Here is a 13,221-nt window from a genome sequence, read left to right as displayed (position 1 = left end):
AACAACAAAAAAACAATAGCCATTATTAGTTCTTTGCCTTTTTCTCATGAAGGAAAATTCAACCACAGACTGATCTATTTGGTAAAAAAATAACCCCACATTTGTGCAGTTTACAGATGTTAGCAAAAGAGATCGATGAGTATCTAACCGCTTCCAATCGGAGAAACCAATGTTCAAAGTTGTGCAGTGCTGCTTTAGAGTCATGCTTGACAGAGGTAGATGGTGGTTTAGGACAGATTTATGTTTCAGTGTGCGTTTGTATATTTTGTTTCGTCTGCGAGAGGGTAACGATGGTAGCGGGGCAGCTGCAGAGGTGTTTAAGGGTGTGTGCATGTGCCTGCGTGCAAGTGTGTCTCTGATTTAATTAGATGAATAATAATGAAGCCTAGATTAAATCCCCCAGATGTCTCAGCTGTAGTACCCCCACCCCAACCTCTATTACCATGGCAACGGAATGACTTCCTCCTGCCAATTGGACTCTAACCAGAGCAGCTATTATGGGCTGCAGGAGATGGGAGGGTGGAGGGGTTGGGGGGGGGGGGAATAAGAGGGGCCCACTGGCCAATGACCTTCTCTCTCCCAGCATGACTTCAGATGGCCACACTGCCACTCATCCACGTCTATCGCTCCCTTCATTCCACGTCTATTGCCTCCTGTATTCCACTCACTGTTACTGTCTCCCCCAGTGCCGCCGCTCATCCAGCCCTTCGATATCCCCTCTACCTCAGTGGGGAAGCTCATGTACATCGCCTGTGTGGTGTCATCTGGGGACATGCCCATACGCATCACCTGGCACAAAGACAGCCAGCTCATCGTTCCAGGCTCCGCCTCTGGCGTCGCAATAGAAACCAAAGAGTTCATGAGCTCCCTGCAAATATCCAAGGTGACACTGAAGCACAATGGAAACTACACCTGCATCGCCAGCAACGCCGCCGCCACCGTCAGCTGGGAACGACAGTTGATTGTTACTGGTGAGCGATTGAGCAAAGGGAGAACGGCATGATGCTGAATTAGGTCAGATCAGATGTGATATCTAATGTGCAGAGGGGGCGTAGCATTGTACATGTTATTTTGGGAACACTACACACTCTAGCTTTTACTGTAAGACCTTTTAGTTTTTTCCATTAGGGTTAATCACACCTTTTTGTTTGTCAGTGCCTCCACGTTTTGTTGTGCAGCCCAACAATCAAGATTGTATCTACGGCAAAGCTGGAGTTCTCAACTGCTCTGTGGAAGGTTACCCACCTCCGAAAGTCATGTGGAAACATGCGAAAGGTAACGTCGTGCTGACAAGATCGAACGGAATCATGTGAACGAGGAGAAACCCATCACTAACATGCATTTGCTGTGTGTGGTGCAGGTGTAGGAAACCCTCAGCAGTACCACCCAGTCCCTCTAACTGGCCGTATCCAGATCATGACCAACGGCTCTCTGCTCATCCGACACGTGCTTGAGGACGACCGTGGGTACTACCTCTGTCAGGCCTCCAACGGAGTGGGCTCAGACATCAGTAAGAGCATGATCCTCACCGTCAAGAGTAAGTGTCAATCATACTCTCTTTGGCTTGAACGCGCTCATAACCACATCTCCTGGATTGCACATATACTGTACACAGAGCCGTAGCTTTCTTTGAGTGGAGTCAGCTCTTCTAAGATGCACTTTTGCCCCAGGCTAGTGAAGCCCGTAGTGAACCAAACAAAACCTTGTCTGCGTCCTGCACATCACTAACTGGGGGTATCTTTGCTATTGATTGATGTGTTCCGGCTGCCGGTCCGTGTGCTCCTGGATGTTTGGTGGGGAAAAGGACTGATGAATTAGTGATGAAAACAAAACCGCAGGAATCCGTTCAATCAATAATCTATGTCTGAGGAAAGGTGTTGGAAAAGAATCAGGAGTGGAAGAAGAAGGCGGACAGGGAGGAGAGAGAGTAAGAGGGCCAACGGGGCTTGAAGCGTGAAATGAAAATGGAAAACGAAGTGCAAAATAGAGACGTCTATACGTCTGTAATATATCCTGGGTTTCCAATAGCACATCCCTGTTCCCTCATCTCATTACTCCATAAAATACCATTCGTTCCATTGAAATATGTCTGGATTCTGTTCAGTTCCTGCCATGATCACCAGCCATCCCAATACCACCATGGCGAGGAAGGGCCAGACCAAGGAGCTGAACTGCACAGCGCGTGGCGAGCAGCCCATCATCATCCGATGGGAGAGAGGAGACACCGTCATTGACGCCGAGAGAAACCCCCGATACTCCATCACCATCAACAAGAAGGGGGACGAAGTCATCTCTACACTTAAGGTCAGATACCGACTAGCCCCAACTCAGCACAAGGCCCTCACGCCAAAACTGAGAGGGATTGTTAGATGCTGTGTGGAGAATAAACAGCGACGTCAATTTTTGTTTTGTATAATATATTCTGCCAGTGTATGCAGATTGTTTTAATAATGGTGTCATTGTTTTCAAAATAAGAGCCACATAAAGCAGTTCAAGGCACTAATGCTAAATAATGTCTCATACCCAAAATGTTGCATTATTGCCGTGAGTTAGAGAGTAAACCTTTTTCTGTTTGTGTTGATGCTAACAGCTGAACCCGGCCGAGCGAGGCGATTCTGTCTTTTTCTCCTGCCATGCCATCAACTCCTATGGAGAAGGTCGAGGGCTCATCCAACTCACTGTGCAAGGTATCTCGAGCCCAAACTGGACACATCTCACCACTTTCTTCAATTCACTCAAACATTAGGCCTTATAAGACAGTATTTGTGGGTATATAAAAAGTCCAGTGGAGAAACATCATCGAATCAGATCTTTTTTTAGTATTATATAAGTGTTGCAGGGGAAGAGCTCTCACCTTCTCTCACACACACACATACAGAACCACCAGATCCTCCTGAATTGGAGGTGAGGGAGGTGAAGGACAGAAGCATGAACCTGCGCTGGATCCAAAGGTTCGATGGAAACAGCATCATCACCAGCTATGACATCGAATACAAGAATAAGTCAGGTAGGTCTCCTAAATATAAACATGTGTGTCCGATTGATATTAAAATATGCGTCAAACCTCAAATCTTTTTATATTTGACAGATACTTGGGATCACATGTACACAACGAGGAACATCGCGCCCACCAACAACCAGGCCAACATTGTAGAGTTGCACCCGGCTTGTGTTTACAGCATCCGCATGTACTCCTACAACAAGATAGGCCGAAGCCTCCCCAGCAAAGAGCTCACGATCAGTACTGAGGAAGCACGTAAGGGATTGTTTTCACTTCTAGAAATCACATTTGGATGTTCTTCATGTCTGCTTTCTTTTTTTAAAAATATATATATAATTTTTAAAGGCTAAGAATATTGACAGTAACACATGATTTTTCTTATTATCTTCCATCAACAGCGCCTGACGGGCCGCCGATGGAAGTCATCCTCACACCAATGACGTCTCAGAGCATTCGGGTTACTTGGAGGGTAAAATCACTATTTACGATTATTATTATTGTATCCAGTTAAGGGATACCTCTGTCGACACAACAGTTCATTTAAATATTAACACTGTTCTGAAAACTAAATATATATGCCATGTATGTCTTCACGGAAAAATTGTCTTTCGGTTTGCCTAAACATTTAGTTTATTAAATTACAGCATTGTGACAAGGCTAAGTTACTAATATAACTAATGTCCTGTTAGTAATTCCAAATGAGGGATAAGCACGGACACAAACTGTTTCGTTAAAAGATAACAAATGAAATAAAAAATTCTGAGCTCTACAACCAGACATTGGTGGAAGGATCAAAAGAGAAAACATAATCGTAAAATCAATTTAAAAGTAAGCATTTGTTTAGCTCTCACATGTTGCATCTTTGAGTAAGTGTGCATCTCTGTGTCTGTACTCGGCTAATCTGGCATTCTGATTCAGCAAACTGCATAATATTTTGGCTGCAGATTTATGGCTGAATGCTCCAGGACCTCCCGTGGTTGCAGTGATTCACATGTTCTCAAAACACCTTTTATTGCCTCTTGTATACTGCCATTTAAAGTCTGCTGACTCCTCCCTCACTGCTCTTAACTGGCCCCAGGACGGAAGGGGCCGCTAGTGATGACACAACTGAGTGCATCACCACACAGTGGAACTTCATGTCTATGGGGAACACTTAGCTCACTTTTATTGTTTTGGATGGTGTGTTTGTCAAACAGCTATCAGCTAACTGAACTACACACACAGCTGACTGCATTGCCGCTGTTCCGTAACTGCTCTCAACCAGAGACACAGTTATTTTGTGCCTTCCCATTGGGCATCAACAGTGTATATGCATATTGTTGAAAACAATGGAAATGAAACCTAAATGAACACTTCAATTCATAGTCACACCTGTCAGACAGAACTGAGATGCGCACCTGCACGGAGCCGGTGCAGCCTTCTAAATGGATTGAAATGAGACTCTGTTGTGTGAGACATGCGAGTGAAAAACACTGATACACTTGTGGTCTAAACGGGGGTGAGGGGGGGTTAGCCAAGTGTGGATTGTATTCATTCATTCAAACCGTATAGCAGCGGCCATTGCAGACACACCTGGTGGAGATCACTTTGAGTTCACTAGTCTACATTTGACTGATATTTCTGCACTTATTACTGCCAAATTCAAAGATAGCTAACCAAAGTTTAAGTGTGACATGACATGCTCTTTAATAATAATAGCTATGATGACATTTCTTTCAGGCTCCTAAGAAGGAGCTGCAGAACGGGGTGATCAGAGGCTACCAGATCGGGTACAGAGAGAACGGTCCAGGCAGCAACGGCCAGTACACCATCGTGGAGATGAAAGCTACAGGAGACAGTGAAGTGTACACCTTGGACAACCTCAAGAAGTTTGCCCAGTACAGGGTTGTTGTCCAGGCCTTCAACAGAGCCGGGACGGGGCCATCCAGTACTGAGATCAACGCTACCACGTTGGAAGATGGTAGGAGAACCAGGAGATAAGGATGCATGAGAACGAACGTAGATGGCGAGAGGAGTGCCGACACAACCGAGACTGTGTGTAGATAATAAAAGAAGCCTAAAGCATATCTCTTTGATTTGTCAAAAAGAATAGAAAATATAGAAAAATGCACCAATTGCATGGTAATAACGCGCAGCAAACATATATATACGTCTATATTTACATTTATATATATATACGCTCACAAATGCGTCAAATTAATTTGCATCACATGCCCCGTTTTTCTTTTCACTTTAATTAGCACCCTCGTTAGGCTGGTAGAGAGCGAGAGAGGAACAAGGAACCCCATTACTCTCTAAATGCCTGCCCACTCTGCCTCTATATTTCTTTATCTTCCTCCCATTGGTCCCCCTCTCTTTCCCCTCATCCTCTCTATTTTACATATTTATATTTCTTTCGATTCTTACTGCAATATATGGGCCTTCCCTGTTTGTGTGGAAAGCAATGACAGACACCCTGATCACGGTAACAGTAATAGTGATGATAATTGTCAAGATAGTCTGAAGCCGCTCCATTGGCAGCAATTACCTTAAAGACGAACATTGTCTTCTTTCAGATTTTATCCTCCACCTCTCAGCTCACCCCGCCCTCTTCATCTGCATTTTAACCCCTTAAGGTGTAGCTGTTTTGCTATTCATGTTGCTATCACTCCGTGGTCTTCCTCCCATCCACCGACCCCCTTTACTCAACCTCTCTTTCTCCTCTCTGTGCTCTTAAAGCTTACGATGAACAAGGAGCTATTGAGAGCTAATTTTAGATTGTTTCACTGATTGGTTTCATCAGAGATGGCCTGTGTTGAGTCGTCATTAATTATCTGCACTTCAGCCGCCATGCCAGATCAGTCAGATCTTCTTAGCAACAGCAATAACCAAGTAGAAATGGTTCGTATTCTGGCCTGTATTTTCACCATGTATCACTGACACTCGCCCCATGCTCTCTCCAGTTCCTAGTGAGCCTCCGCAGAACGTGCGGGCCATCTCCGTGACGTCGGACGAGGCGGTGATCACATGGGCAGAGCCTCCACGGCTGACGCTGCACGGTGTGCTGAAAGGCTACCGGGTTGTGTTTTGGTCCCTCTTCCCTGACGGAGGTGGGTGCTGTGGGGGCCAGGCCCAGTGGCCAATGCAGAGTAATTATCACCTATCTCATTTTAAAGTTCACCAACACCCCCTTCCCTCCCACCAACCTCGCTGCCTGACAGTGTTGTGAGTCACAATGTCTTAATATGTGTCTGCACCTTCTCATGAAGCACTTCCTGTTTCTGTGTGTATTTGGATGTTGTCCACGTTTGCCTTTGTTTCTTTGTGTCTTAGAGTCTTAATCTCCTCAATATTGAATCTTGATGTAATGAGATTACATTTACAGTACTCAAGTGTGCTTGTGATGATTTGTCTGATCAATCCTGAGTCCCAAAAATGTATTTCATTTACAACTAATTTTTATTTGTGAATGTGTTTGGTGGGAAATAACGTCTATGTAATGTAAACAAAGCACAGAGAAGCTCAGATAACAACACACACAGATAGCGACTTCATTCTCTCTTCAGATAGACAATACTCCACTATATCTTTACAAAGCAAAGAGTAGTTTGCTGGTCTATTAATTCAATTCAATTCAGTTTATTTTGTATAGCCCGATATCACAAATTACAAAGTTGCCTCAAAGGGCTTTACAGTCTGTACACATACGACATCCCTGTCCCAGGACCTCACATCGGAGCAGGAAAAACTCCCAAGAAATAGAAAAAAGAGAGGAATGGGCGGGGCACATCAGCAGGGCCATGGCATCAGACCCAGCCAGGTCCAATGGATCTTATGAGACGTGAAGTCCGGGGAGAAAGCAGAGTTAATAATGTGCAATGGAGAGATGAAAAGTCATCCATAAGGAGAGAAAAAAAGAGGAGACAGGTGCTCAGTGTATCCTAAAACGTCCCCCAGCAGCCTATAAGCCTAGAGCAGCATATCTAAGGGCTGGACCAGGGCAAACCTGATTCAGCCCTAACTACTAACTAACTATTAATGCTCTGATCGGTATATATAACCTTTAACCTTAACAACGTGTGTGAGTAGCCTATACACTGTTTGGGACACAGTTTGGTGCTTCGTATAATCAACAATCCACGTCGACTTTCTCCCTACAACTGCTGCCTTGTAATCCAGGCAGTCTTCACATTTCCTCCAAAGCATATTTTGCAAAGCAAGTTTGTAGTATATCACAGTTTTCTTTGTAGAAATCGAAGTTGGTCTGTCTGTATTCTTAACCCGTTTTCCTGTCCTGTTCTCCTCAGAATGGGGAGAGATGCAGAATATCACCACCACGCGTGAACAGGTGGAGCTGCGAAGGCTCGAGAAGTTCACCAACTACAGTGTCCAGGTGCTGGCCTACACACAAGCTGGAGACGGCGTCCGCAGCAAAGTCCTGTACATCCAAACCCACGAGGACCGTGAGTACACCGTCTGAAGAGAGAGATGTCGGCCTTTAAACCTTTTTTTTTTGTCAATATATTTCAGTGTAGAAATGCATCCAAATAGAGCAACGCTTGAACTGTGTCTGGACAGTGTATGGGGTGAGGGTAAATGAGGTGGTGTTGATGGAAGGGGGATGTATAAAAAAGACACTATCTCAAACCAATGTCTAAAGCTCATTTATGCTGGGAAGCTCCATTAGCAGTACTAATGAGAATTAAGAGGCTTTGGGTCCACAGCTCAGGGCTGGCGGGAGTGGAGGGGTGCTCCCTTGGAGCATATACCATCCAGGAGTCAGCCATCAGCCTGGGCCCGCACCCCTTCCACCAGCCCTCTTGCCATAGGCAGAGGGATTAACTCCTCTTGGATTAGAGAGAATTCATTTTCTGTTTACACCATTGGAGGCGGGATTACAGCCGGATCCATGTCACTTTAGAGAAGAGGGAGAGGAGGAGGGGCCCGGGGGCTGAAGATGGAAAGATAGAAAGGTGTTCTTGGCCGACAAAACGAATCAACCATGCAAAAAAAAAGACGTGGTGGTAATGTTATCACCCAGAATAAAATGTTTTCTCTCAACCGATTTACAATAGACAGCAATAGGACTGCATTATCTTTTTAGTTGAGTGTATTAGCCCTCAACTGTGACACATCCTCCTCTGATTGGAAATGTAGTGCATAATATATTTATGTAGGCGGGGATGTTGGCTCAGCACCATTGAGCCTCACTTCCTTGTCAGCACACGGGCCTGCTGGCCGTGCAGCAGACTGTCTGTATGTCTGTCTGGAGTCCTGGGCAGATCTTGGGCACCAGATGGGATTTAACTCCCCCCACCCCCCCCTTCCCTCCTACTGCCACTCCTACTTTGACATCTAGGTCCAGCTCTGATAATGATGACTGCCGCCTCTGCCCCTCCTCAGCACCACCACCACCATCATCACTCCCCCAGGAACTGCACCTATCATTCTCCCCATTCTTTTTCATCCCCGCCACCCTATTTTAAAACCTCTCTATCCGTTTGGAGTTGTTATCACGTTATGTGCAAAATGAAGGAATCCGACAGCATGGGCTGGTTGAATGACTGGACCAGGGGGCCTCACATAAAAGAAAAAGAGGAATTGGGGCTTGGATTTAGAGAGCCGGGTCTTACAATGCGGTAGCCACCTTCTATAGACCCCAGATGAGGCCCACTGTCAAGTGCTAGTCATATTTATGGTGGGGATTGAATAGGCTTGACACTGTGAACCCCATACTGTAAGGCCAATGCGACAAAAGCCTTCCTCAGTATCCTGTGTCTTGATGTGTTTTGGTAAAGTGTGCATCCATTTTAAACCCTTCTAACGCCTTCAGATGGCGATGAGAGTATTATGTGGTGTCCAGTGTCAGGCTTAAGTGGCTAGCGGAGGATCAGATACTATTGTCTAATCTGTGTGTGGGTTTGAGAGTTCAGAGAGCTCTGGGTGTCACAGAGTCAGAACTGCTGACCAACGTCTGAATGAACATATGTCACCACCGTCCACCCAAAGGGAGTTCTCCAAGTCCTCCCAGAGCGGCTTAGTGCAGGATAAGTCTAGCAATCTGCAAACAAGCCTGCTCACTTTAATAGGCATCCAACAGCCAGGATGTGCACACACACACACATAAAAAAACATACACACACATTTCCTCTTTGCTGATGTTCCCATGTGTTTTCTACAGTTCCTGGTCCACCTGCTGGCATCAAGGCAGTTCCCTCCTCTCCGAGTAGTGTGGTCGTGTCCTGGTTGCCTCCTCACAAACCAAACGGCATTATTCGCAAGTACACCATCTACTGCTCCAGTCCAGAGTCTGGGCAACCGGTAAGTCCTTCCTCTGTGTGTGTAACTCGTATAAGGGGCCAGTCGAAAAATGTTCCTGGTGATTAACAAGCGAGGAATTTGAGAACTTGAAAGAAATATACCAATGGAAATAATTCATTTGGATCTACTATTATTAATTGAACTTGCGTGTGTGTGTGTGTGTGCGCGCGAGTGTGTGAGTATCCTTGCGAGTGTCTCTTTCACCGTGTTTGCACCATCGCTTTATTTCCTGCCCTCCCAGATGAACAGATGAGGTTGTCTTGGCAACCTGATGAGACGTAGATATGCAAATGAAGCAGAGAACAAGCTCACACATGCACACTGCCGCATCAGAAACACACACACACACACACACACATGCAGACATTTCAACATTTTCTATTTTTACATGTGTGTGTGGCATTTCAGTTTTGGTTAGATCATGTGCACAAACACCAGCACACAGTGAAATCTGATATCAGGATAGAATCTCACTTTCTTATTATTCACAAATACTCCTCACTCTCTGTGCATGAGTGCCATGTAAATGAGCATGGTCAGGGAGGAGAGAGGGAGGGAGGGAGGGGGGAAAGGAGGTTGAGAAAAAGAAACCATTAGAGGTAGGGAGAGACCGAGGGGGGAATGAGAGAAAAAGAGAGAGATGAGGGGGGAGAGAGAGTGAGAGACAGGCTGTGAAGAAGGGAGGAGCAGAGGAGGGTATCAGTCACATCGAGATGAGAGTGCTTTTGTCCGTCTTTTCATTATCTCCCTGTATCACTCCCTGGATCACCACAACACCGCCGCTCTGCTGAAGGAATGTTCAAACGCACCCCCTATACACACACACATCCTCCCTCTCTCCCTCCCTCCCTCCTTCCCTCCCTCCATCCTCTCCTCGTCGCTGAGCTAGACAGAGGGGGATAGAAGGGAAGAGGGGAAAGAAAATGGTGAAGGAACAGAAGATGAACACTGTGAGATGAACAGATTAAAGAGATAGAACAGAGGATCGACTTGAGAGAGAACAGTGGTTTTGTGGTTTTGCGTTGGCATGTGTGTGTGTGTGTGTGTGTGTGTGTGTGTGTGTGTGTGTGTGTGTGTGTTTCTGTGCCTGCAGGTGTATGTGTGAATATTTTCTCAAAAATGTGTTTGTTGGAAAAATAGCCACAGGAACACATAGTTTAATCCAGCTCCAAGGCCTAAAATACGAATGTTCTTAACCCAGTGAATACATCTGCTGATGTGGGGTGATGTCATTTAATTTGTGTCAAATGTATTTGGTGTGATCTGTTTTATTCTGTCGTGTTAAAAAAAGGAGGGAAAATCCATGCGCTTAATCTTGATGCATGTTTTTATTTCATTTATTCATTTTACAGTTTGTTGTATTAATTAATACTTTATTGTAAATCCTGTAACACTAATACGATTCTCAAACAATATAATGCAATTTCCCCATTTATTTATACTGTGCAGCACAACTTAACATGTCCTTCAAAAGGTACTTGTCACTTTCTCAAAACATTGAACTTGTGTGTCAAAGGTAAATACATTCATCAACGAGCAAATCGCTGCCATCACAATGACGCTTTCATTTGTCTATGTTTCATTCCAGGCTGTCAAAATTCTACTGATTAATGTTTCTTGCCTGCTTCAGGATGAATGCCAGTAATCTTCTGAGTTTTTCACAGCACTGAGTTTAATCTACAAGCACAAAGAGGTGGAGTCCTGAGAGGGGTCATGCAGTGCTGGCACAGACACGCCCCTATTCCAAGAACCGGCAAATAAAAACCTGAGAAATAACTAATTGGAAAACATTTGGAGGCCTAAATTAATTTAACCAATAACACAATTCATAAGAATATGAATAAATATCAGTTACACATACAATATTTTAGTTCAACCAAAGACTGCAAAATTCATCCTGAAATTAACACAATTTATAATTGAGAAATAGAGGAGCATTTAGGAAGATGGAGTATATAAAATTGAAAAATAACGTACAGTAATGGATCCATGTCACTACAGCACACAGGAATCTCCCATGCAGACTTTTAAAAATCTATATTTACTCTATTTCTGTGTTTGTGCTGAATGCCCTGTTAACTCTGTACATTGAAACACCTGTCCTACACACTAGATATGTCAGCTTGATCCTTATATCTTTAAGATATCTGATCTATTTAAAATGACGACTGTGAAAAAGTTCACTTCTTCTTTTCCCGAGGAGATGAAGACTTGAAATGAGATACCCATTTGAGAGGTTTGAGCGGTTGACACTTCTTCAGTCTGTCGCGTCACTTTCGCATCCTACTGCTAACACGACCTTGCTTGCCCTCTGTCCCAGGCGCCCAGTGAGTACGAGGCCAACCCAGAGATGCTCTTCTACCGTATCACACACCTTACCCGTGGTAAACAATACCACATCTGGTCTGCAGCCGTGACAACTGCGGGCCGCGGCAACATCAGCTCAAAGGTCACAGTGGAGCCTACTGGGAAAGGTGGGTCCTCCGGGCGAGCTCGGAGTTGAGGAGAAGGGTAAAGGGATATCTGTAAAGGTTATGAGGGAGCGCGCTCTAAAGATGGCTATGAAGCGGCAACATGATCTCCAATACACAAATCACTTTAATCAACCGCTCTCCTTCTCTCCCTGTCCTGCTCTCTCTGTTATTGATTGACAGACGTAGTATTGATTAAGTAGTGGCTATGTTGCAAGAAACGCTGTTGTTAATTATGTGGTGATGAACAGGGCCTATCCAGTAAAATGACCCTTGGGGAGAGAGGTATGAGGCGAGAATCAATACAGAGGAGGATCTATGGAGAAAAGATAGACTGAAACTAAGAGGGTAGAGGAGGGGCTCCACTGGAACTCTACACTACAGCTTTTTATTCCCTCAGAAGTGGGTAAAGGCCTTTCCCCTCAGGACAACTGGGCCACTCATTCAGCAGAGACGTGCAGTCAGACATCTGAAAGTACGAAGAAAGACGTATTTGTGAGAGAGATGCTGAAGATTCTTTTTGTTTTATCTCGCTGTTGCTATCATCATCTGTGTGTGTGTCAAAGATGCATAACTTTATTTTGTGTGTGTGTGCAGTGCCGGGTAAGATCCTGTCCTTTGGGGGCACGGTGACCACACCCTGGAAGAGGGAAGTGCGTCTGCCCTGCAGCTCAGTGGGAGAACCCGCCCCCACAATTAAATGGACCAAAGACAGGTCAGAGCTCATCTTACACAACTTGTATGTCAGCATCATGACTCAGATATATATCGCTGCATGTGAGAGAAAAGAATCACTTATTTCTGGAGTGAGATTCCCAACTGTAACTTGTCTGTACTTCGTCAGCGAGGACTCTGCCATCCCAGTGACAGCTGACAGTCAACGGCAGATCTTATCCAACGGCACGCTGGTGCTGCGCTCCGTCAAAGCGGAGGATTCTGGGTACTACACCTGCACTGCCACTAACACTCTGGGCTTCGACACCATCATAGTCAATCTGGTGGTGCAAGGTAAGGAGAAACATGAAGATGTATCTGAGGGGAACTCCAGTGGAGGACGTGTTTCCTTTGTGATGTTTCCGCTGTGTTGTTGAGTCGCTGTCTCTGTGTGTGCATCCAGTTCCTCCTGATCAGCCTCGTCTGACCGTCTCCACTACCTCCACCTCCTCCATCACCCTGGCTTGGATCCCTGGGGACAACGGTGGGAGCTCCATCAGGGGTAAGACTTTCTGAGAATAGAGAAACCCCTGCCCACCTTGCAGCTGTCTCATGACAACATATGCTCTCAATGCACTTCACCCTCGAGCTATCAGTTGAACTAAATCTGCAAATAACGGGGGAAAACAATGTCGCTGTGCAAGTAGTCTCAAACTAGAACAGGTTGTAGTTTCTTGTTGCCCCCTGGTGTCCAACAGATGTAGTGGCAGCAGCAGCAAGGACTCTGCACAGCCT

General features: G+C 45.3%; 1 protein-coding gene across 3 annotated transcripts in view; it reads left to right on the top strand.

Moving 5' to 3' along the window:
- Positions 1-13,221, top strand: part of LOC130191953 (cell adhesion molecule DSCAML1-like) — a 55,332-nt gene that overhangs the window by 35,497 nt on the left and 6,614 nt on the right. For 2 of the 3 annotated variants that reach the window (XM_056411727.1, XM_056411726.1), the window contains 16 exons: positions 687-971; positions 1,156-1,275; positions 1,361-1,537; positions 2,105-2,304; positions 2,591-2,687; positions 2,879-3,007; positions 3,089-3,256; positions 3,400-3,470; positions 4,721-4,961; positions 5,944-6,090; positions 7,288-7,443; positions 9,162-9,301; positions 11,622-11,775; positions 12,370-12,487; positions 12,617-12,780; positions 12,890-12,988. In XM_056411727.1, coding sequence (XP_056267702.1) covers positions 687-971; positions 1,156-1,275; positions 1,361-1,537; positions 2,105-2,304; positions 2,591-2,687; positions 2,879-3,007; positions 3,089-3,256; positions 3,400-3,470; positions 4,721-4,961; positions 5,944-6,090; positions 7,288-7,443; positions 9,162-9,301; positions 11,622-11,775; positions 12,370-12,487; positions 12,617-12,780; positions 12,890-12,988 — 2,466 coding nt within the window. Of the gene's footprint in view, positions 1-686; positions 972-1,155; positions 1,276-1,360; positions 1,538-2,104; positions 2,305-2,590; positions 2,688-2,878; positions 3,008-3,088; positions 3,257-3,399; positions 3,471-4,720; positions 4,962-5,943; positions 6,130-7,287; positions 7,444-9,161; positions 9,302-11,621; positions 11,776-12,369; positions 12,488-12,616; positions 12,781-12,889; positions 12,989-13,221 lie in introns of all 3 variants that reach the window. The other variant, XM_056411725.1, reaches the window with a different exon arrangement.

The sequence above is a fragment of the Pseudoliparis swirei genome, chromosome 3, assembly GCF_029220125.1.
Source record: "Pseudoliparis swirei isolate HS2019 ecotype Mariana Trench chromosome 3, NWPU_hadal_v1, whole genome shotgun sequence".
NCBI classification, from domain to species: Eukaryota; Metazoa; Chordata; class Actinopteri; order Perciformes; family Liparidae; genus Pseudoliparis; species Pseudoliparis swirei.
Note: the sequence above shows the minus strand (reverse complement) of the source record. Positions and strands in the feature narration are given on the sequence as shown.